Genomic DNA, 23,699 nt, shown 5'->3' on the forward strand with positions numbered 1-23,699 from the left:
GGATTTCTGTCGACTAATGTGTCTCTCAGGGTTTGAAAATGGGCCGACAACTCGTGTAATGTGCGCTGGACATTAGACTAAGGAAATGAGGAAGGGAGGGTCAGTGGAGAGCACCGGAGCTGAGTCTTTTTCATTCAGCGTCATCAACAGAAAGAAAAAAAGGCAGGAAGAGACGATAATTAAAATGATCTCGATAGGWTTTTTTATCGTCCAATTAATTGATTTATCGTTTATCGCGACAGGCCTATCTGTAACTGTTTTAAAGTGTTGCTAAAGGTCGTGGATCCACGGATAAATAAAAGTTACCCAGAATTCCTCCGCATGGATTCTGAGCTTCCCTCCAGAGCAGCCAGGCTAAAGCTTTCCTCTGATGGGCCAGGAGCGGCACCTGACCGGCCAAACAAAGAAACAAACTCAACGTTACTGACAAAGAACACTCTTAAGTAAAAGAGAGCAGCACAAACTGTCTATTATTGATAACTACAGCTTTAAAGAGTTTAAAATGAAGCAGAACACCAGATTTTGTGGTTGACTCGGCAGAAAAGAGTGAAGGGGAGGGGAACCTTGATGCCTCTGGGGTCCGAAGCTTCGTCCTCGGGATCCGGACACGAGTCCAGAGATTTGTGAAGATGGTCAATGACCTCGCAGGTGGCGTTCTTCACCGCCAGCAGGCGCTCATTTGTCATCCTGCCGCCATAATAAGGGTGCATTTGAAGATCTGCTGGACAAAAACAAAGAAGAAGGAAAAGCACTMATCAAATGAAAAGAAATACACAGTCCTCCCTCCTCCACACGATTTTAAGTAATGGCTCACCTCCAAAGGTTTGAGCGTTTCCCTGGCTCAGTTGAATCCCCAGAGAGCTGCCGGAGGCTTGGTGCTTGACCGGGCCTGGTGCTGGAGCAGAGGGGAGCAGGACGGTACCGCCYGGCCTGCTGAATGGGTTGACGACGGGCCGAGCGGAGTCGGCAGCAGAACCGCTGATCTTGGACTCCTCCGCAGATTCTGGAAGAGGTTTGAACGTCCCGTTAGCAGTGAGAAGACAAAARCAGCTACTTTAATCCAACAGATTTTAGATTTGCTCTTCGAAATGATTGTTTTGTAACCATACGGCCTGATAGAGATTTAAAGAAAAAAAAAAAAAAAAGGAGCGGCAAAAGCTAATGAGGTGGATTAGCAACTGACGGCATGATTTCCTCTACAACGGGTCCTCAGCGTAGATTTGTAATACTGTGTTTGGAGGGGGGATGGGGGGGTGTCGTAACTTACCGGGCTGAGAAGCAGCAGCGAGGCTCAGAGACTCCAGAGCGTCCTCCAGCTCTTTAACCTGCAACCTCAGCCTCTCTCCTTTATCTGGCAGAGCCTCCACATTCACCGAAGACAGAGTGGCCTGGTCAGGCAAACACATGCACACACAAATATGGGCAAAAACTTAAACAGCAGAAAATATCTGATTAATATACAACTATRTTTCCCAGTTAAACTTTATTTTCATAGCTTGTGCATTTGAAATATCTTCATGACAGTAAAAACTAAATTAGCGCAGCAGAAAACTGAATATTCCAGAAAAATCTTCCACATGCAGATACAACAACCTAACTTGTTTAAAAGGCTAAAAAAATGGCAGCCATCTTGAAAAATGGTCATCATYCTGAAATTCAAGTGGCTGATATAAAAACCATACAGCCTGAGGGGGGAGCGTGCTCGTTTTTATCCACACTTGAAAGACTTTATTTTTTTACAATACGATGCTGCACTAATCCTTTACAATATCAAATWAATTAATTGTTAACRTCAATGTTTGCATCAAACTGGTTCAGTGGAACCACCAACCTTCTTCTGCTGAAGCTGGACACTGAGCAGAGAGTGCATCCCCTTCGGGTTGCCCACCTGGGCGGCCGACTGAAACCCAGAAAAGCTGGTGATCGTCTTTTGAACTGCAGAAGAAGCCGGGGCTGTTTGGCGAACTGCCGGTTTCACTGAAACCAAAACTACGTCTYCGTCATCCTCTTCTTCGTTGTGGGTCTCTGTCTCAACAGAAACAGCACAATCCGCTCCTCTGGAAGACTGGCTGCTTCTGCCGGGGACAGACTTAGCGACRTTCTTCTTCGCTGTGGGTTCATCTTGACTCAAGGAAGAGGTTTGACTATTGGTTGCTGTCTGTGGCATGGTTTTGTGTAGGTCAGGGCAAATTTGACCAATTTTCTCAATGTCTTGCGTGGAAATGGTTTTCTCYGACTCTCCCTCCTCCGCAGAACTTTTCCCAGCCTGGTCTTGCGTCCTAGCTGCTGTTCTATCAACGCCGTCAGCTTTGGACTTGCTGCTCTCCTCGCTTGAAATTCTCTTCTTCACCTTCATWCCTGCTGGGAGCAGCTTACCTCGATRTGTTTCAGGTGCGCTCAAATTTCTTTCCTCTCGAGCTTCCACTCCTGTACCTAAAGCCTCCATATTTTCCTTCTGAGCACTTTGTCTTCCTTCTGCATTATAATTTGCTTTCCCAGTTTTCTTCTCCCCTTCTTTCTCTTCACACCCACCACTTTGCACGCTTCTATGCTCTGAAGGTTTGTGCGTCTTGTCGGGAACTTTAAAGGGATTTCTGACAGGTGGGAGGCAGGAGGGCTGCAGCTGGGAGTCAGTTAAAGGGGTTCTCCTTTCTTTTTGTGGCTGCAATTATTTATAAAATATAAACTTAAATAAATATGATTGCAACAATATCAAATGTGTATGCATTCTAGGAGTTTTGAGGGAAGTGAATGTCGACAAAATTAGCCTTACAGCAGTCCAGGGAACGTTTCCACACCATCTCTGACCTTCTCTTTTCCCGACAGCACATCTGTAGTGGAGTCTGGGACAAATGAGGAACAGGAATAACATTCATAATATTAATTTAAAGAATTACTAAAAAATAATAATCAATAACTAATTGTGATCCTCACTGGTGGTTCTGCYGCTGCTGGCTGTAGCTGAGCGCCTGCAGCTCCACCACCGACTCTTCGTGATGCAGACAGTGGGAAGGAGAGATACTGGAGGAGGCCATGTGGAGAATTTAGATKAACAGCTGAATATGACAAGTTAGTTTAAACGCGACACATTTAAAAGTTTAAATCTCAGTCAAAACCATTTTTGCAAAACTGAATGCACAATATTAGAACAGATTACACAAAAAAAATACAACGAAGATAGCTGACTCTTTTCCAACATTAAGGTTTTACATACAATGACATCATGAAGAGGGTTTTTTTTTTTTTTTGTTGTACAGTTTAAGCCAGGGGTGTCCACACTCGGTCCTGGTGGGCTGGCATCCTGCACGTCTTAGTTCTCTCTCTGGTGGTAGCAACAACCTTTTCAGCTTGTAAATGTTCCTCTTAGGCCTCTAACGAGCCATCATTTGATCCAGGTGCGTTAAACCAGGGAGAGAACTAAAACATGCAGGATGCCGGCCCTTGAGGACCGACTTTGGACACCCCTGGTTTAAGCTATTAAAGTAATGACCTCGTTAAGGCAGAAGACTGGACAGGGAGTGACAATCATAAAGAAACAGGAGGTAACCAAAAGGGAAGGGAGACTTGAAAAGCTTTTGATAAACTAGGTCTATTTGTAATTAAAACAAGTGTAATGGAAAAAAAAGGAGCGTACTTTATTTTAACAGTTTCTGTACTGTTTTAACGAATTGTTAACATTTCTAGCACAGAGTAAGAACATCTTTAAGACTTTAAACTGCTGGGTATTTTCTTAATTACAAGAGCTCGCTGATGAATTTGCTGACATACCTGGCCTGTTGGGTGAAATCACAGCCCTGCCTGTCAATGCAAATATAGAAGCTCTTGCCTTTATTTGGTCCCTCTTTCACACCGGTTTTCAGCATACACACACTACCTGCGAGAGAACACAGAGAAAGTGTTATTTAGCAAATCTTACAACCATTGCCGAGAACGGAGAATAACCCACCTCGACATACATTCTAAGTTAGCAAGAAGAGCCACATATACAACAGAGTCCGCCGGTACTAAACCATAAAATAAGCTTTTGTTGTATGACAACTTATTACAAGTATCTTACCGTGTGAGTCACATTTAACTATTTCCATTGTGTCTGAAATCCTTTAGTTCACCTTCTAGAGTCACAACGTCTCGGTAGTTTGGTATTTTTGGATTGGCCAATCACAGCACTCAAACTTCACTTCCGGATTGTAAATTTAGATATAAAAGTTCACATACGAGTTTGACATTTACTTTGTGTTTTTTTAAACTACTAAAACACCTGAAATATTTCAGTTACGAATATATATTTAAGCAAATAAACACAGGTGTGCAAGTGTAACCGTGGATTGAATAATATCTGTATAAAAGCCATTATTTTGAAATGTGTAAATGTGGACCGTTGATTAAACCGGATACATAAACCTTACTAAACTTCCAGCAAAACACATTTCATAATTTTTTGTTGTAAAAGTGTTGCAAAAATAATACAACATACTGGAAAATATTTTATTATTTTTAAAAAGGGATTAAAACCCACCCAACCGCATTTTTTAAAAGACACTTGAACTACATTACCCACAATGCACCAACAGTCGTCCGCTCTCGCGGGCTTTGTTTTGATAATGGCGGCAGGGTTCGAAATTTTTGTTTGCTTCATATCTGTTACATTTTCTTTTTCACATGCCAGACGTTCGTCTTACTTATAACAGGTAAATTCAACTATTCTTGGCCTGGCTAAAGATGCCGTAAATGTACATGTTTGGACATTAATGTAATAACCGTTAAAAACGTTGCGTGTGAAGTTAAACATTATACCAGCAGGTGTAAACAGGCCTTTTAACTGCTACATCATTTCACTAAAATACTCGCCATTCGCTTCCGAGACTGAAATTAATTGTTCCTGTCACGTTCATGTTATGTTTACTGCCTTGTATGCGATATAAGTTAGACTAACTTTTATTTATACCTTGGGTTCGACGATGTTTATACAGAAATGAATGTGTTGTCTCATTTTATGTGGAGCTTGGATTCGCAGTGTGTTAGACGTCGTACATTCATTATTAAATTAACCCTTAACCTGTCACCGCAATCTGTTTGTCAAATCCCGGATTAGCAAACGCTTATTGAAGCACCCTGGGTCGGCATGTCATCACCGTCCGAGCTGCAGTACTCCTCGGCGGACTTCTTAACCAAGTGGATGCCGAGCAGCACCAGAGCCGGGGTGATCCTCAGCCCACCCCCGGAACTAGCAGCGTCCTTGCGGCACACCGCTGCCGCGGTACCCGCTCCCCTGCATCCGGACGATTCTTTCGTCTCCGATTTCGGTCCGCTGCCTGCCTCCACGGACAGCAGCTGCTTTGGTGTGGATGGACGTGGAGAGGGAGCCAAGCCGGTGAGCTACCTCCGGCCTGCACCACAGGGGATTTCAGATGGACACTTCGAAAATTTGGGGGAAATGACAAGCAGAACCCAAGATCTACCCCTGATGCTGAAGCTGGAAGAGGTAAGGTCGTAAATCTGATACCGCAGATTATTAGCTACGTTGCTTATGTAGTAGTGTGGACCCCCTAGTTTCCTGTATGAGATAAAGATTAAACATGTAGATTCATCTTTGAATATAGAGAACATTAGAAATGCCGGAATTTGTCATCTTAAACTGACAGCTCTGTCTCAATTABTAGCACATTCTACTAGATGGATTCATACTTGACAAATTCAGTGTGGATTTTCTCTCACTTAAATAGCTATAGCCATTAATTATGCTTGCAAAAAGAGATAGTAGGATTAGGAAAATCTAATCAACCAATCTGGGATTACCATTGTGTGAACACATGGGCGTTTGATGCACAGATGCAGAGCTTTGAAGAAAGCTCAAAACTGGAGGTTTATGGAAACAAAAGCTTATAAAAAATGTGACTTTTTGTTTCTAAAGGTAATCTCAAAAATAAAAGGCATAAATAACATTTTGATGAGTTACTACTTTGTGCAGCATTTAACTGCCGTGTGTCATTATGCAGCGTTTTTCAGAATTGTCTTCACAGTAGCTGTTGTAGTGATTTTACTTATTCGAGTTAATTAACTGGATAAAATAAGTAAAGTCTACAGGGAGATCTGCATGTAGGAGCATCTGTACTTCCAGGTAGATAAGAATGGTGAAGTGATAAGAATAGCCAGAGAACCAAAGGGTTATTAATACCACATCCCCTGCTATTTTAGGCGTCTCTCCCTTAAAAAGCTATTCATGCTGACCAGGGCTTAAACTGCAAAGGAGGTGTTGAAGTAAATGCTCTTAACATGAGCTGGACTTAGTGGTTGGTAAACAGTCTGTGATCAAACATGTCTTGTTGAGTTCCCTCGAAAGCAACTGGACAAAACCTCTTGGGAGGAGACACGAGACGGCGTCGTGATCTTTTTGCTTTTGTTTCAAACAGGAAAGCAACCATTTCTACTTTTGCTAAAATGATATATCTGGATGGATTGTAACTAGGGATGCACGATACATCGGCAGCAACATCGGTATCGGTCGAGTGTTAATCTTTATTTTATTTAAACGTCATGTGACAGCGGATTGTTGGGTGAAGCAATAAGTTGTGGTCACGTTTATACGATGTTGAAAGTGTATGGAAATATAAATATCGATTATCAGCCATCACAGCGATACTAATATCGGCCCAAATTTTCATATCGGTTCACCCTTCTCTATAGCAGCTGTATTGTGATTTATAAAAGTTACTTATTGTTGTAAAGCGGTGTTATTTTAATAAAAGTAGCACTTTAGTTTACACAACTACTCCAAACAGCTAGTTATGTCTTTCTTTTCAGTATCGGGAAAGTATAGTAAGCTTTTTTCCTTTCTTTTTTATAGCCAGCAATAGGTGGGGGAGGGGCAGCGCTACACTTTCTATGCACCAGGAGGAACAAGAACATTTGAGAAACTGGTATTTTCTGTAGTGTTTCATGAAAAGGATTTTAAACTGTAGAAATTATATGGTGGAGAACATTTTTAAAATCATATATTTCTCATGATACTGTTAACCAGCCTGCTCTCATGTGTGAGTTGTGCCTTCTGTGTAATTATGCATACATTCCTGCAGCTGAAGAAATGGCAGCAGCACATGCATGAGCAGCTGAAAGCCCACCAGCTGGAGGAGTTGCTGTGTTTGCAGGAGCAGCAACACAGACTGCTAGGGCTTGGGGATGAACCTCAGATCTGCACTGAAGGTTGGAAAAAGAAGCTTCTTAAATTGCTTTGATTAATCTTTTATTTTTTTATWCTGGAAATAGAAAATATGCATACCTTCTCTATTTTATGATCCATAGAAAATCCAGGGCTGCCAGGAGCACAATGGCGAAAAGACACGGTCCAACGCAGCCCTGAAAGGAATTGCGGCCTGCGGCAGGAGCTGCAGCTCTCTGACCAGCAGGAACATGAAGATGACGAGGGTAAAACATATTTGGTTTTAGGTAGAAAAKTTTTTWAAAAATCTGCTTAGTGTCACTTTGAGATGAATTTTTGTAAATTATTTATGTTAACCCATTTTTACACTGTGTAATTCCTGAAGGCATGTGGGATTCCGACAAAGAGAATCCGAAGCAGAGTTTAGAGTCGGAGGATGTGTTCATGCAGCCGGACGCTAACAGCAGGCAACAGGAAGACGACTTACATGACAGGTAAACACATCTTACTTTTGAATTAATATTAAAAATGTAAATAACTCCTCAATTAAACATGCAGCAAACACACTTCAACATGTCTCTCTTATATATGTCCTTTTAAATGAGTGGCATTTCTAATAATTATGCAACCTTTTGCCCTTTGTGGCTTTTCTCCAGACCCATAAAACCAGGTATTGGGGGGCAGAAGAAAACCTTTGAGGAGCTTCTGGAGGAGCAACTGAGGCTGGAGGAGCAGAGGCTGAAGTCTGCCCAGCAACAGCCTGTAAGAGAATAAATACCTGAAGATTACTCTGCAAACTAAGTAGTTTCCAGTAGTTTATACCATTTTAAGTTGTCAATATAATGAATTTGACTTTTCAAAAATAGGATGCTTTTAATGCAGGTTTACAAAATTCATCCATTTATTAAAATGAATAAAAAGTAATTTAAAATTGACATTTTTGTAAAATTATCTTAATATAATAAATAATTAAAATAAATAATGCATGTACAAAATATAAATTAATAAAAAAACACATAAGATAAAAATTAAGAATATAATTTTTGTATTTACATCTGAACAATTAAAAAATCAGTAATTTGAATATAGTAAAATCTGAAATTTTGACCTGGAACCATGGTTATTTTTTTTCCTTCATTTTATTCAAGTGCTGATATTTTAGGCTTTAGAGTTGTTTCAGATGTTTTTTTACGTTCGTTCAACCTTTTGTATTCCGATCTGATCAGAAGCCAGCCAGCCCTGAAGCTGCGTTCCCTCCCAAACGGCCCTTTCTGAAACGAGGCCACGGCCTCTCCAGATTTACCAGCAGCTCCAAGGCATCAGCGCAGAAAGCGAAGGACAAGAAGGAGCAGAAACCACAGGCGATCACCCGCAGCAACTCTGCACCCGGTTTCATCCTGAAGGCCAGCTGCAGCGCCGGCCCGCCGATTCCCGTCCAACGCAAAACCGCCGTACTCAACAAGGAGAACCGAGGAAGGGGGCTGCGTTCGCCGCCGCAGTACGTCAGGGCTGAGAGCAGGGCTGCGCGGGCGACCAGGGTCCTGAGGAGTCATCAGAGACAGAACACCGGACCTGCTACTGCACCGGAACCCAGACCGGTAAAGCGTCTGCTGGAGCCGGAGAAGGAATATAATACGGGCGTCCCAGTCCAGGTAGTGAGGAACACCGGTCCCAATCTGCAGCCGAACCCTGTGATCAAACAGGTGGGGTTGTCAGGCGATGCCGGGAAAGAGAAGAGTTGTGTTTCTAAAGCGCAGTCGGCTGGAGCGGGAGGTGGACTTCCTCGGGATTCCTTCGAGCTGTCGTTCCAGGAGAAGCTGCAGCGCTGGGAGTGCAACCGGCAGCTGGAGAGCATGGAGCTGGGAGAGTTTGAGCTGCTGGAGCAAGCGGCCGAGGAGCTGTCCTTCTCGTCCAACTCCTCCTTCGTCATGAAGGTGAGGAATACAGATTCATGTCCAGTACTAAAATCTGACAGTCAAATTCAGTGGTTTCTGTCTTAAAACCTTAACTAAGCTCTAACTTAAGGAGTAAACTTCAGTTCCACTGTGATCAAAAACCATCCGAAGTGAACTGAAGTGACTCTATTCTTAATTACCCAACTAGATTTTTTTTTTTTCTCCATTTGCTCTGCAGGTTCTTTGTTTGGACCAGCAGAAGAGGCACTCTGCCATTGGGCTCCACCAGAGGCGACTCTCCTCCACCCCTATCAAGTCTGCATCAGGAAGCGAACCTCAGAAGGGCGGCGGAGTCCGGCTCACCGATGGGACGGAGCGTGAAGGGATTTCTCTGGAGTCAGTAGCGTCTGAGGGGAGCATGAGAGGCAATGCGCTCCAGAGCGAAGTAACCGAGGGAGGACGGGAATCTGAGGCGCCACAMGACAACGAGATCTCTGAGTTTGGAGGCAAAGAAGTCACCATTTGTTTTTTAGCTCCTTCTAACCCCACTTACGACAAGAGGTCTTACCAAGATGAGGAGAGTCTCGGGGAAGAAGTGGAAGAAGATGACGATGAGGAGAGCGACAGCATCGCCAGCAACGCCGACGGTTCCACTCTGATTGAGGACGGACACGACCGGCAGAGGAAGGTTGTATTTGACGACGACGACACTTGGAACGACCTGGACGACACGGCCGTCACGGAGGACAGCGACAGTCGGGGGGTCAGTCCGGTTCCCAGGCTGACAGCCGGCAGAGTTTCCCCACAGGAGAAGGCCGTGCTGAGGAAAGTAGCGGTGAGCAGAGCTGTGGAGCCGGATGAAGGCCCAGAGTCCGAACTCGCACCAGCTTCTCAACTCATGACCAGACTGTTCCCTTCGTTAAAGCCCAAAGCTCAGAGTGCACCTCCACCTGCTCCACCTGCTGCTTCTGAGAACAGGAAACAGGACGACACGGGTGAGACGACACTTCCACTCTTAAAGGGGCAGTATTATGTGAAATCAACTGTTTTGAGCTTTACAGCATGTTGTAATGTTACTCCATCAAAACATACCTGGAGTGTTTTGCTTTGATTCTTTAACGCATGTTTGAAAAAATCTTTAGTCTCCATGGCAACCATTCAGCTGTGCAAAACACCTGGGTGGACCTAGTCCCACCTTCAAGACCGCAATTCCTCCACGGAGCTGCAGTTTCCAAATGACAAAGCAGCCCTSTCCCATTCAGATCCTTCAGACGGCAATTAGCAAACAGCTGGTGGAACTGAGCATCTGCTGAGCTCAACACAGGAGCTACTAGTGTAAAAATGTTGCTAAAGGGTTAATAGAGGAGAGATGTGATGACTTCCTGAAGGCGGAGTTTAAGAAAGAGCAGGAGTTTCTTAAAGACCCAATTTCAAGGCATTAAATTACAAAGTAAAATTTCTTTCAAGACAAATTTGATACATAAAACGACTGAAGGTAACAATTACTTGATTGTCCTATGAAGTGATACAAAGCAGCTGGTAAACACATAACACTGCCCCTTTAAGATTCTGTGATTGAATTTTTTCATAGTTTAGGTTGGGGTAAAAGCTAGTGGATTCCTGTGTTTTCTGATGTTTTATTTCTCTGTGTGTGCTTGTTCTCATCTCCAGCCCAGCAGGTCCAATCCAGACAGCTCAGAGAGAGGCTGGCTGAGCTGGAGATGGAGATAGAGAGGTTTAAGAAAGAGAACGCTGCACTGACCAAGCTCAGGCAGGAGAACGAGAGAAGACAGGAAGACCTGAGGTGAGGCTGGAAGGAAGGAAGAATTATGAAGTTTAAAAAAAAAAAAAAACATTGATTTTATTTCTTTTTTTGAAGAAGAAGAATCGTTTCGTCCTCTGCTTCCTTCAAGAATTGCCTCTGTATGTTGTAGGAAAGAGCGTTCGATGTTCGAGCAAGCAAAAGCCGAGGAGCTGGCCAATTTTGAGGAATATAAGAGGGAGGAGAACAGGAAGCTGCAGAAAGAGCGCAAACTGTTTGAGAAGCACGTGTCGGCGGCCAGAGCCATCCCTGACAAAAAGGAACGGGAGGAAATCCAGGTTCACGTCACACATCACTCATTTAAATACGTCTGTGTCTTTACCCCTAAATATTTCACTAAATAAACTTGTAACTAACAGCCTGGTGTTTGAAACTACTCGCTAAAAAGCAGAAACAAAGCATCAGCATCTTCCTCTCCCCCCCATCTTTAATCCCAACGTTGGGACGAACATGTCGACTTCAAACGCAGCGTCAGACCTTAAGCTCGCCATGCTGATGCAGTAATTAGAGCTATTGTGATGTCACTGTAATCCTTTTACTGTTGGACCTCGTTACCCACACATAGCAGGTGACTGAGCCACGTAAGCCTCCTTCCAGGAGAGGACGATACGGATTTTATCGCCATACGTTGTGGAATTATTGTGATAACAATAAAACTATTTTGTTTTTAGATGACTGTATGGCTGTGAATGCATGACGGCATTCACAGAGCCACAAACAAGTATTGTTCTTGAAAAACATTTCCGTTTGAGAAATAAATGCTATTAAATAATGAAATCATTTTGTTGAATTTACTATTTATTCATGTTCTTAAATAGCAAAACCAATTCCCATCATACTGTCAGTTTTAAAAAWTTTTTTTACGACTATTAAGTGAAATTTATGACAGTGATGAATTTGTCCCGTTCAGTGCCCACCACTGCGCCTCCTGCAATGTCTTCTCCTTTTCCAACAGTTGTTGAAGCAGCAGCTGAGCTCCCAGCAGGAGGAGCTGAAGAGGAGGGAGAGCCGCTGGGCCTCCACACACGGCCGCCTGCGACAGCAGATCGACTCCCTCCACCAGGAGAACGATGCTCTGCGGCACGAGGTGCAACCACTCGGCGCGACGCTTACACTTAAACCCGACATCCAGTTTGTCTCCAGGTAGAACCCATAGTCCGTTCATTCAATGCGCTTTTTGACTTCTGATCTTAAGATTCAAACGCTGGAGAAGCTGCGCCTCAGTGCCTGGAAGAAAAGCTCCGCCTCCTCAGAGAAAGGCGTCCAAACGAAGGACGGACCCAGAGTTTCAGAAAGCAGCGTGGCTAAGGGAGTGACGTTTGCGGTAAGATTGACTGTTTATTAATTTTATGTTGTTAATCTTTGCAAAAAACTAGATAAAATACTTTACTGACGCGGACACGTCCTGTTCAGACTCCCCTGGACTCTAGAGGAAGCAGCTCCAGCCCTCCGCTCGGCTCAGCCAGAAGGAACTCAAAGGATAACGGCCAAGCAGCCTCAGGTAGAAACGAGAGCTTCATGGGATTTACAGACTGGAAGAATATTTATACTCTACTGTCCTTGGTTTACTGCAGATCATGGCTGTCAAACTCATTTTTGTTTTGGGCCACATCGAGATGATGAATGTTCTCACAGTGCCAGAATGTATTGATAAAACCTTTTCCAAGACTGCTAAAAAATTAAAATGGCACTCTTATTTGATAAGTACTGTTTGAAGTTAAATAATAAGTATCTTTTCACTTTGAGCAGTCCATCTTGGATATTATGATTGTTTTTCCAAGTCCCCCCGTTTAAAATAAATAAATAAAAATCACAGATTTTGTGGTGCTAATGTATAAATATTAGCAAAAATGTAGCAATATTTGCACTTAAATATGATGGTAAATGTGACTCTGTTAGTCGTCGCCATGTCAACGCTGACTTGACTTCAAAAAGCTGGGGCAGCAGTGTGGAAGAAAGAAATGCTGTCACCTACAGGTGGGAGTTACCAATCACCTAAACTAAAAAAAAACCAACAATTATTACCATTTTTGTGGAAAATTTGAAATAAGCTCACAATTATACAATAGCATGAAAAACTGTGACGGTCTGTTGAGTTTGTATGATTTTCTGTGAAAAAGTGTAAAAACTGCTTTAACCACTTTACTGTTCTCTTTAAGGTTATATCTAGGAGTCTGGAGGGCCACAGAGAAAGCTACGAAGGGCTGCATTTGGCCTGCGGGCCTCGAGTTGGACACCTAATTTAGATGCTTACAATATTTTAGAGATGAAATCCTCTCCCCCTGGTTCTATTAGTCGAGTGTGTGTCATTACTGCTGGATAAAGGGACGTTTTCAGTTTGCATAATGGCTCTCCAGGCTGTTCCTAGCATGACTCAGCTTGACTTGAAGGTGTGCGTTCTGCAGTAGGAGAGTTTTAATTGGATTCTACAAGCTTTGAGCGTTACAAAGTCAAAGCCTGTTGTTGCGTAACGGTTCTTAATGTGGACGGTGGAGTAATTTCATTTGAGTGCAAAGTAAAACCCTAGGACATTTGAAAAAAGCTGTTAATATGCTCAATTTAAAAGTGTGAGGTTACAGTTTTGTTCTTTTTCTGAGGTTTAGACATAATAAAGTATTTTTAAATCCTCGAATATGAACAAATGGGAAGAAAAACCATCTTCAGGGTAATTTAGAAATTACACCAACAGGACTATTTAGACACAAACGTTTCCTGAGAGTAAACAAATTTGTCTCTCGTTGATGTTTAAAGTATACAACCTCAAGCTGTTTACAGCAGCAGCCGGAATGATGTTTATTGTTCTTCCTGCTCTGCGGTCGCCAGCAGGGATGAAAAGCAGCCTGAGGAGGTCGGTCGGATCTTCTCTGTCGTCCTCTTCAATGTTTTCTGGAAGAAGGACGGAGGAAAAGCCAAGACCTACGAGCAGGAGCCAGGAAAAACCATCCAACCAGAAACCAGAGCAGGCGCACGACTGCTCTCCAGTAAGAGCCGTTCACTCTAATGTATTAACTGTTCACTCTAATGTATTAATCTGTTGAGTAAAACAACAAGTTTACACATAAAACTTTACTTCTGATATAAAATACATTTTTGTATTTTTAAGTTTACTGAATACTCCACGTTACAAATGGCAATACCTTTAAGATTTTTTTATTTTTTTTTTTACCTGAACTTCTGGTGTGTTTAGAGAATAGATCTAGAGCCAGAACTAGAAAGCTGCGAGACCCGTGATCCAGAACTACCTCAGGAGGTCATCACACACCCTGACGGCAAGGTGAGACATTTAAAACTGGAGAAAATGTTTGGAGAAAATCTGCCAAGCAAAACATGATTTAAATGGAGAAAGTTGGACAAAAAAATGTATTCCCTTTAAAAGCTTAGAGGAACTTTATGCGGCGATGAAGGGTTTCTCAAACATATTACAGGAGGTAAAGGTATGCAGACGCTTCTTAATTAGAAAGGTTTTCATTAGTGGTAAGTCATGAATAAAAAACAAACATGCTCAAAACTTCCTGTTTTATGAATCACTTTTTAAGCCAAAATGCTGAAATTAACTTTTAATCAATAAAGTTATAACTTGTCTATTTGCTTAGAGATGTAATGACAGATTATGAAATTGTTGGACAGTTTAAAAATACGTAAACCATCACAGTCAGTTGATTGATGTGTGCATCTCTGTCCTGTGAGTTTTACTGAAAGCTCTCTGCTGCTTCCAGGTGGAGAAGGTTCTGGCTGGCGGCGATCGCGTCATCGTCTTTCCCAACGGTACTAGAAAAGAAGTTTCAGCAGACGGGCTTTCGGCCAAGGTCACCTTCTTCAATGGAGACACGAAACAAATCACAGCCGATCAGAGAGTGGTGAGACTTTCTGTCCTCCAATAAGCTTCTGGATATATTGACTAAACCTGACTGAGTGAGAAAAGTCCAAATCTGATCCATTTCAAATATTTAGAGGTTAATGAATGTAAAGTTTGCTACAGGGTGAACAGATGAGTTAATTGCCTCCTATGTGCTTCTTGCAACCAGATCTACTACTACGCTGAGGCTCAGACCACACACATCACCTATCCTGACGGTATGGAAGTCCTGCACTTTCCCAACAACCAGACAGGTGAGAGCAGACATGGTATTTATGTAGCCCTCTAAGTAGGGGTGCACAGGTTTATCGGCCAGTCGATTTGTTACATATTATGAAGCCGATCTCATCCACCGATTTCTAGTTTCACAAAGGTACAAGAGTCAGCCACTGTCCTCTTTTGCTCTTCGGTAAGAAAGGTTTTGCTGACAGACCAGCCCACCAAGTCATGTCTGCACGTTTACAATTTGCAGTAGTGACCCCACTGTTGCCAACTTAACAGCTTTCTTGGTATATTGAACAACATTTCAGACAAAAAAAAATCGGAATCGTCAGGTTAAGCTTCTGAAAAGATCGGTAATGGGCGACTGGCCAGAAAACTGCAATCGGTGGACCCCTACCTCTAAGTTCTAGACTAAATATTGCTTAAATATTTTAACAATCAAATCAAAGCAGTTTATATCAATATACTGCATATTATATCAATTGGTTCCTCCAGTTTTTTTTTTTACAATTATTGTGGAAATTTATGCAAAATCAATAAATCTCCTTACTTTTTTGCACTAATACATAAGAGTTTATTGCAGATTTTCCTCGAATTGTCAAAAACGTACTTTTACTAAACAGCTGCCTCAGGCCTAATTGATGCCAAATTATAGCCCTTAATCTATACCTCGAGTAATAAAAATTAGCATTTAAGTGCAAATATTTAGTACCACACACACTTATTTTTATTGCAAAAAAAAAAAAAAAAAATCACAAAACAATCGTAAAATCCTGGAGGGACTGAAAAGATGTTCAATAATGTTAATAATGTTTAATTTTAAGAATTCATTGATATTTTAACAGTCTGATCAGATTTTATCAATACATTCTGGCACAACTGGCCCTTTAAGAACTTTCATGACCTTGATTTGGTCTAAAGCTAAAATGAGTTAAGACTTTCTAAGGATGTGTGGAGAACCTGTGTCAAGTCATTGCAACTCAAAGTGCCTCATGGAAGTTAATCAGATTTTCACATTTAGGAGACGAGAGACAAACATTTTTGTTGTAATAAGCAATAAATTATCACCAAAATAGTTTAAAAAACAATGACTTTTTTTATGCAGACTCTTCAGATATAATTTATTCTCGTTCCAGAGAAACATTTTCCAGATGGCCGCAAAGAAATCACCTTCCCAGATCAGACGGTGAAGAACCTGTTTCCTGATGGCAGAGAGGAAAGCGTGCTGACCGACGGGACCATCATCCAGGTCAACCAGTAAGTTCACTGACAACACTTCAGACATTGTGGTAAAAAGTTAGTCTGACATTTTTAGACTTTGATGATTTTTCAGCATTCAATTCAGCACTAAAACAATATAAACCTTACGGGTCTCCATCCTTAAAGAGGTACAAGCTGAAACCATTCAGTTTGTTGTGATCTTCTTCCACCGGTGTAGATTTCCATTAAGCTGCAGGTTCTATTTGCATTAGGGACGGCACCAAAGAGATCCACTTCAACACGGGCCAGAAGGAAATACACACCGCTGAATACAAGAGGCGGGAGTATCCAGACGGCACAGTGAAGACCGTTTACACCGACGGCAGGCAAGAAACTCGCTACCCCACAGGGCGGCTTAGGGTCAAGGACAAAGATGGAAACATCGTCCTGGACGACCGGGTGTAACTTGCTGCACCGAACCAGCATTTTTAAAGATGGAACCGAATTCTGCTTAATTTCATCGAGTGCCTCCACTTCTTTAAAGCATTACAACAAATACTTGGTAAATGTTTAACACTTACATGGATTTTTTTTATATATTATGTTTTTTTATTGTGTAAAATATTAAATATTTATTTTTGTAGATGGATGTAAATTTTTTAAAATAAATTTTATTTTTTATTGAACTTTCTTTCATGTTTCTCAGGTATAAAAACATTTGTGTGTTAAAAGAAAACTCTCAGCAGGCATCAACTTGGCACTTGGGGACTTTTAATTTGTAGCTTCACACAAAAACAACCAAAAATCTCAAATGGTCATGAAAACATTGGTCACTTAAACTCAACAGCCAAACATGAATTAAATCACTGCTCAACAGCCAACAGATTTATGCAACTTATTTTTTCCCCCCCAACAAGTAAAAACTAAGAGCAGCATTAATAAAACAATATCTGATGCCCAAACCGATGGGAACAAGAACACCTGGAAAACAGAGATGTATTGTTCATGAAAACACGCCAAAGTTTAAAGACCCCAGTTTAAAGAGTTGATTTTAATTTCTGAGAACTGGAAGCTCACCTGTGAGTTTTAGTCGAGCTCAGCCAATCCGCTGTTCACCAGAGGCAGATGGACCAGCTCTCTGTCCTCGTTGTACAGCTGAACTTTGAGCTCTGGCTCTCGTGACTGCAGAGAACGAAGAAAACTTTATTAAAACAAACACATTTCTGCTTCTTCTTCGTTGGAGACAATCACGTTACTTACAACAACAGTTGCTGTGATGTTGTTGTGCAACAGATCGGTCATTTCCATCACGGCCTTCACGCTCCACGCCGGGCAGTACGGCAGGACGTCTCCGCGCCGCTCCACGCTCGGAGCCTTGAAGCCGGCAACTTTGACTTTTATCGCGCGTGTCGGAAACAGCAGCAGCTCAGATGGCATCTGGCGCAGCCTGGCAGGAGGACGGGAGTTTGAAGGAAATAATAAACATCTGTGTCTACAGTACGTCATAGCTACCAGGGAGTATCTGGATAATTCGAATTTAGAAACGAGTTTCCCCTCAGTGCAAATAATTTGTTCCACCTTCCCTCAAAAATCTGCACACTATTCAAAATAGTCACTTAATCCTATGTAGAGAATATATTCTGCCAGTCCAAAGAAAAGGCCGACTTTAACTTTAATTACAGCACAAAGTTGCTGCGACATTGTTTTGATAAGGTGCTGCAGTGTCACCAGATTCATTTGCATCCAGAGTTACACAAATTTTTTCACTAATTTTACATGCCAAGAGAGCAGCCAGTCAAACAGGAGTTTTGTTTTGCAGGGTTTTAACTCAAATTGAAGACTTTTAAAGACCACTGCGAATGAAATTTAAGACGTGCATCAAGACAGAAATGGACAAAAGAAAATGGCAAAGAAATAAATCATACGGCGGCTTAGCAACTGAAGTGAGCCGCTGGCTAAGGCAAACATCATTTAGCCAACTGGTAAGTGGAGATAAAGTTCCACTTACCAATGATGGACATAAAAAAACAAGCTGGCTAGCTCTACCTTGCTAAAAGATGTTTGTGAGTGACTTAAACAGTAAAGTCCTATGAGGAAAAAAAAAAACAAAAAACTACAAGATTACGACAAAACATAAGACCTGACATTAATATATTTAAGACCTACTTTTAAATTTTTTTTATATATGTTTTAAGACCTTTAAATTTAGATACATGAGTTTAAGACTTTTTAAGGATGTGCAGACAACCTGGTTTGGGTAAATTTGTAGGGCTTGTTTCAATTTTAACTGGTACATTTGATTCCCCTCGGTTTATGTGGTCCACATCAAATTGCTGTTGCACCAGATATATTTTTGTCTTGAAGTCAGAAAACCTGTTGCATTTCAGTGGAACATTTAAAAGAAATTTTAAGGCACTGTGCAAAATTCATACTTGCTGGTTGGCAGAGAGTCGTCAGATCCGAAATCTACGTGTTGAACCAAGATCATGAGAGGCTCTATGCTGGTGAACTTCATCAGCCTGGCCCGGTAGTACTTGCCATCGCTGTACTCTGCCAAACACGGACCACCTGAAAACCAAAGATAGGTATTTAAATTAAGTATAATGTGTCAGTACCTGCAGGAGTAGAGTTACACCTCTGAGACCACCTGTAGATTGATTTGAACCCTAATCCACTACGACGACCTGCTAATGCAGAAAAATCTTGAGATCACAAACAGGTTTCAAACTATAAAAACAAACAGGTTTCAAACTATAAAAACAAACAGGTTTCAAACTATAAAAACAAACAGGTTTCAAACTATAAAAACAAACAGGTTTCAAACTATAAAAACACACACTGCACTGCATTCGCCTCCCTATTTACGCATTACCAACTTGGAATGTTGGTTCAGGCTGCAGACTGTAATTAGTCCCCAATAGACATCCTTTATTACAGAAAAAAAACAAACATTTTTACATACTTCTACTCCCACAAGTATAATAATATCTTTGGTGATCAACTATAACCATGTATCCTGAAATTCTCTAAATCTCTAATTTCAAGCAAAAACATGCGAGGAGGTAAATATTAAATGACAAGTTGGTCATTGCACAACAGAGCCTTCCAGAAGTGGCCTGTATGCGCCTCACGTTTTCAGTAAGACCAATGTTTTTACATCATAAAAATTATAATTGTTGGAAAAAACAAAAGTCATGTCAAACACCCCCAAGGTAATATATTTAACCTTAGCAAACAAATATGATTGAAGTCAACTCCATGACTTCAAGATGACAGGAAGAAGAAGACGACGCCGCCTGATAAACAGGTAAGGAAATCTATAGAAACATTACCATATGGAAAGCTGGTCAGTCGTGGCAGAGAGGTGATGTCTGCATTGATTCTAGTCAAAAGGTCATCCAGAGAATCGTCCATCATCTCTGAATCAGCCGTGTCCTTCAGGGGCCACAGGAACAGCTACAAGACAGGGAAGGTGAAACACTATTAATAAACTACTTGGCAGCTTTAAACTGGCTGAGATCCGGCAAAAAAAATCAGCAACAACCACCATATTTTTAAAAGGTATTCAGTCTTATTAAAGGGCCGGTGTCCTGCAACTTTTATGTGTGTGTCTGCTTCAACACGCCTGAGTAAAATAATCATGACTGCTTACTGAGGAGCTGATTCTGCCATTTGATTCAGGCGTGTTGGACCAGAGTGCAGCTAAAAGTTGCAGAACACCAGAGTTGAAGACCTCAGATGTACGATGTTCCTACACATTTGATGTGACAGTGAAGCTAGCAGATAACCTCATTGGGGGTCCACAAATGCGTGACCCTGACTTCAAAGTGTTCTCCCTCTAGTGGCAGGTTTGGGCTAACAAAGGACCCCAACACTGGCTCCTCTGGGCCCATTAGACTCTGAAAGAAATAGAACAGAAAACATTTTTCATATCCAACCAAATAATTTGGTAAATGTCTACCCAAAACCTAATATATGTACATAGCTAGGGTATGTTAAAGGAGCTGCTCTTGAATCTGCAGCCATAATTTTAGGTCCGAACCTCAGTGCTGATATCCCAGACATCCAGCAGGGAGGCAGGAGGCGTCACTACCAGACTCTGCAGACGAGCACAAATATCGCTAGGCAACGGCAGGTGGTGAAGTTTGCTTCAGGAAAATCAAAACAGAAAGCATCACGGAGGAAGACCTTTTTTGTTGAGAGAGCGCCGTCCATGGAGGCGTGTTCATTGTGACACAGAATCCTGCTGAGACTCATCCCATCCAGGAAGATCTCCACTGCGACGGCTCCCCGGGGCTCAGCCGGCAGCGCCTGGAGAACAAATACACACTGGATTTCACACACGACTCTGTGCTGCTTGAAGCTGATATCCAATATGTAACTTCACAACAAGGAGTAGCAGGGAGGACGGCACAATACTGGGACTAAATGAAATGGCTGAATATTTCCATTATGTTATATTATAAATATTCTACTTACTGTCTTTTACTTCTTTATTTGTCCTTTGTGAGCTGATATTACACTCAGCCTGTCACAATAAGCAATTAAATAAATTAAAATAAGCTTGATAATTTCCATTCAGATGATCAATATTCTGTGAAGGGCAGCTTTGCTTACAGAGACTTCATAATTGGTTACTTGTAGTTTTTATTTCCTGTTTATTTATTATTTTTGTTTGCTGTGTTTTATTTGGGGTATTTAAAATATCTTCCAGGTCCAGTGTTAAATGTTCTTTAATGAAATTAAAGCAAAACTTCAAATGGTCTCAAAACAATATTATTGTTTATTGCAACAATTTATCGCCCACTAAAAATTGACAGGTACCCTAAGTCTACCAAACTAGGAAAATACACTATTGGGATTTACATACAAGCCGTCCTTTTCAATTGTATTCTCAGACAAGTAGATTTTGTTTGTTTTTTGTTTGTCATTTTGCATATTATCCCAAAGTACACTTTACCACAACTTGCATGTCGACGGATCGGTTCAGTAACACCTCCCTCATCAAGGCGACTCCGTCTCGTTGCCATTTCCCGCCAACCTAACGGTCCAGACGTGAAACGGCTGGAGTAAACAAAGCGAAACAAAGCAAAACAAACAAAACAAAACGAGAGGCGTGCTTACAGGGTTGATGCCAAAGAGCTGGCAGGGTATGCAGAGCTGAGGAACCTCCACACACAGTAGCATGGGATACACATGAACCACTGGGATGTTCTCAACCAGACCGTAGTCCACATATTGTACCTGATAACACAGCATCATGAAACTTGGTCAAACTTTACTATGAAAAGTTAGAGAAGGTCATTATAAGGCACTTGAGGGAAATGAATGGAGGTTTGATGGATTAATGAATCCATCGGCTCCAGCCACACTAAAGGTTTCATGTGTCTGCGTTTGGGATGCACACTGAAGATTAGGCCGGCCATTTTCTTTTTCTGCTGATATCACACCAGTCACTATACAACAGAAATTCATAAAACTAATTTAATTAGTTAGAAACAGTGTAAAAAAAAATCCATGTTTCTCTCTTAAAAGTAACAGAAATGAGAATACTCTAAAAATGTGTCATTTTCAACACAGGGGTGTTTTTTTTATCCTGCATAGTGACGCTGCTAAATACAAGGTTTGACGTTTTACTGATGCAGTTAATAATAAAGACGGTTCACAGCTCACTGTGGCACAGGAGATGAAGGTGGTGATTTCCAGAGAAGTTTTATGATTTTTATTACTTAATAAAAGGCATCACAGCGTGCTCTCATCTGACCGGGTCTCTATGCCTAAAACTGAAGTAAATCAGTCCATAGATTTGTTTGGGACGTTCACTTGTCGTTCGTAATTGGAGAAAGACAAAAACAGTTGCTGTCAATTACAAAAGTTCATCCAATACTTGATATAATCTGTTGTAGTTAGTTGTCCATCGTTTGGTTTGATATTCCGGCTATTAAATCCACCTTAAATGGTCACAGTAATAATCCAACTTCTCTTATTTCCACAGTCCTTCCTGACCTTAACGTGACCTCCCAGCAGCTCCAGCAGCTGTCCGCGGTACCACAACATGTCGGGTCCGATGACGGCACAGCCCTGGACCAACTTCCAGGTGTAGGGCTTCTGTCTGGGTAACGTCTTGATGCTCTTCTGAATCCCTTCCTTCAGTTGTTCAAGCTGATACTCTGAGAAAAACATGAACAGACACAAGTAAGTAAAAACAAGTAAATCTACATCTTTGGAGCATTCCACTCATTCTAAGGGATCTCTGTAGTTTACCTGCACTCTGTGTTCTGGCATAAATGACACCGTCGTCTCCAATAGCAGAAACATTGATGAGGATGTGACCAGGACACGGCAGCTCTGGAGGGTTATACATTGAAGTCTTCACCTGCACACACAAATTACAGTCCCCTGTTCTTTAGCTTCTTATGTACATTATCTTATCCTTTACATGGAGTAAAACTTGTACATATAAAAAACTTAAGCGTAAATTAAAAGAAAATAACAGAAGCAAGCCATTGTAGAGCGAGTTTCTCTCTAATTGGTCACCTTTTCAGCTGTTATAATTGAGCGAGGGAAAGGTTTTGGAGGAGTGGAAGCAGGTTGGGTGGGAGGGAAAGGAGAAACAGATGGAGGGGAGTTGCTTTTTTCTTTTTCACAACTTTCGGGGTCAGTGGCTGGAGTCTGGGTATCGATTTCTTTGGGCTTTTGGACCCTGCAACAACAACAACAAAAAGCAGGAGTACCCTCAAGATTAAAAACACAGCAATGCTGCTAATGCTCAGGTAGAAAACGGATGTATTTGGAAATTTGCTATTTGTGACAACAGGCAGACTTTGGCTTTCTCTCCCGGAAGGCGAGGCCTTCGTCGACCAGGAAGTCGGCGATGCTGATGTACTCTCCCATTCTGTTGGAGCAGGACAACGTGACGGGCAATGGATGCTCGTCTGTCTCCTCCTAAACGAGCACAAATGAGCCCATTACATGCGAGCAGACAGCGTCTGATAGAGAGACGCAAAGTCATTCGTTTCCACAGCAAGAATTAAAAGAAGAGGAGAGCAAGAAGAGGAAAACACCTTGATTGTCATCAGAGCTGAAGCTCCTGTCAGGTAGTAGGAGATCAGGTCACAGGCTGTATCTGTCCAGGTCGATCGGCCACCAGTTGGCCTGTTGGACAAACAGGTAGAGAACGTCTCAGTGTCGGAAGAGAGACAAAATACACACATTTTATTCAAAATGTCAGGAATCTAATATTCAGTAGTTCTACTGCAATTGTCAAATTGATACAAGTGCCTTTAATATTATAATTCAGCTTTTGCTGCCGTTGTAAATTGAATCACGTATGCTTTGCCTTATTTTGTCCAAAGGGTAAGATATTTTTTTTATTTTCCCGCTTTCTCTTTTTATTTACATCAGTAATATTTATCTCTGGTGCATCTTCCTTAAAAAACAAACAACTGATTTTCCTCAGTTCAGGATTTAAACTCTCATTTTGTCTTTCTGCCATACATTCAAAGACTCCACCTTTCAGAGTTAAATGTGGATATGTATGTATGTATG

At 41.6% G+C, this 23,699-nt stretch overlaps 3 protein-coding genes across 6 annotated transcripts in view; 1 reads left to right on the forward strand and 2 right to left on the reverse strand.

Moving 5' to 3' along the window:
• The window catches only part of ttf2 (transcription termination factor, RNA polymerase II), a 12,585-nt gene extending 8,418 nt beyond the window's left edge, over positions 1–4,167 (reverse strand). The window contains 9 exon segments of the mRNA XM_008431873.2: positions 307–388; positions 564–718; positions 815–1,003; positions 1,268–1,388; positions 1,832–2,662; positions 2,774–2,843; positions 2,935–3,021; positions 3,769–3,874; positions 4,058–4,167. Coding sequence (XP_008430095.1) covers positions 307–388; positions 564–718; positions 815–1,003; positions 1,268–1,388; positions 1,832–2,662; positions 2,774–2,843; positions 2,935–3,021; positions 3,769–3,874; positions 4,058–4,085 — 1,669 coding nt within the window. The 5' untranslated portion in view covers positions 4,086–4,167.
• A 351-nt stretch (positions 4,168–4,518) lies between these two features.
• cpap (centrosome assembly and centriole elongation protein) lies at positions 4,519–16,794 on the forward strand. Of its 2 annotated transcripts, none has more exons than XM_008431886.2 (19): positions 4,519–4,688; positions 5,093–5,482; positions 7,074–7,200; positions 7,300–7,422; positions 7,542–7,650; positions 7,813–7,918; positions 8,383–9,090; positions 9,290–10,046; positions 10,723–10,855; positions 10,986–11,151; positions 11,829–11,960; positions 12,069–12,197; positions 12,287–12,374; positions 13,697–13,854; positions 14,061–14,147; positions 14,590–14,730; positions 14,899–14,983; positions 16,088–16,208; positions 16,424–16,794. In XM_008431886.2, the coding sequence occupies exons 2-19, from the start codon at positions 5,123–5,125 to the stop codon at positions 16,614–16,616; spliced, it is 3,723 nt and encodes a 1,240-aa protein (XP_008430108.1). In that variant the 5' UTR covers positions 4,519–4,688; positions 5,093–5,122; the 3' UTR covers positions 16,617–16,794. The 2 variants fall into 2 exon arrangements, with proteins under 2 accessions (XP_008430108.1, XP_008430117.1); XM_008431895.2 differs by having other exon boundaries at positions 13,700–13,854.
• Positions 16,795–16,905: 111 nt separating this feature from the next.
• rnf17 (ring finger protein 17) overlaps positions 16,906–23,699 on the reverse strand; it is a 20,248-nt gene continuing 13,454 nt past the window's right edge. For 2 of the 3 annotated variants that reach the window (XM_008431921.2, XM_008431910.2), the window contains exons 24-38: positions 23,216–23,306; positions 22,975–23,096; positions 22,689–22,854; positions 22,416–22,527; positions 22,158–22,321; positions 21,276–21,395; positions 21,112–21,192; positions 20,340–20,462; positions 20,194–20,250; positions 19,940–20,050; positions 19,484–19,607; positions 18,584–18,719; positions 17,412–17,598; positions 17,229–17,333; positions 16,906–17,132 (exon numbers count right to left, since the gene is read on the reverse strand). In XM_008431921.2, coding sequence (XP_008430143.1) covers positions 17,238–17,333; positions 17,412–17,598; positions 18,584–18,719; positions 19,484–19,607; positions 19,940–20,050; positions 20,194–20,250; positions 20,340–20,462; positions 21,112–21,192; positions 21,276–21,395; positions 22,158–22,321; positions 22,416–22,527; positions 22,689–22,854; positions 22,975–23,096; positions 23,216–23,306 — 1,690 coding nt within the window. In that variant the 3' untranslated portion in view covers positions 16,906–17,132; positions 17,229–17,237. Of the gene's footprint in view, positions 17,133–17,228; positions 17,334–17,411; positions 17,599–18,583; positions 18,720–19,483; positions 19,608–19,939; positions 20,051–20,193; positions 20,253–20,339; positions 20,463–21,111; positions 21,193–21,275; positions 21,396–22,157; positions 22,322–22,415; positions 22,528–22,688; positions 22,855–22,974; positions 23,097–23,215; positions 23,307–23,699 lie in introns of those variants that run through there. The other variant, XM_008431928.2, reaches the window with a different exon arrangement.

Source organism: Poecilia reticulata, linkage group LG2, assembly GCF_000633615.1.
Source record: "Poecilia reticulata strain Guanapo linkage group LG2, Guppy_female_1.0+MT, whole genome shotgun sequence".
NCBI lineage: Eukaryota > Metazoa > Chordata > Actinopteri > Cyprinodontiformes > Poeciliidae > Poecilia > Poecilia reticulata.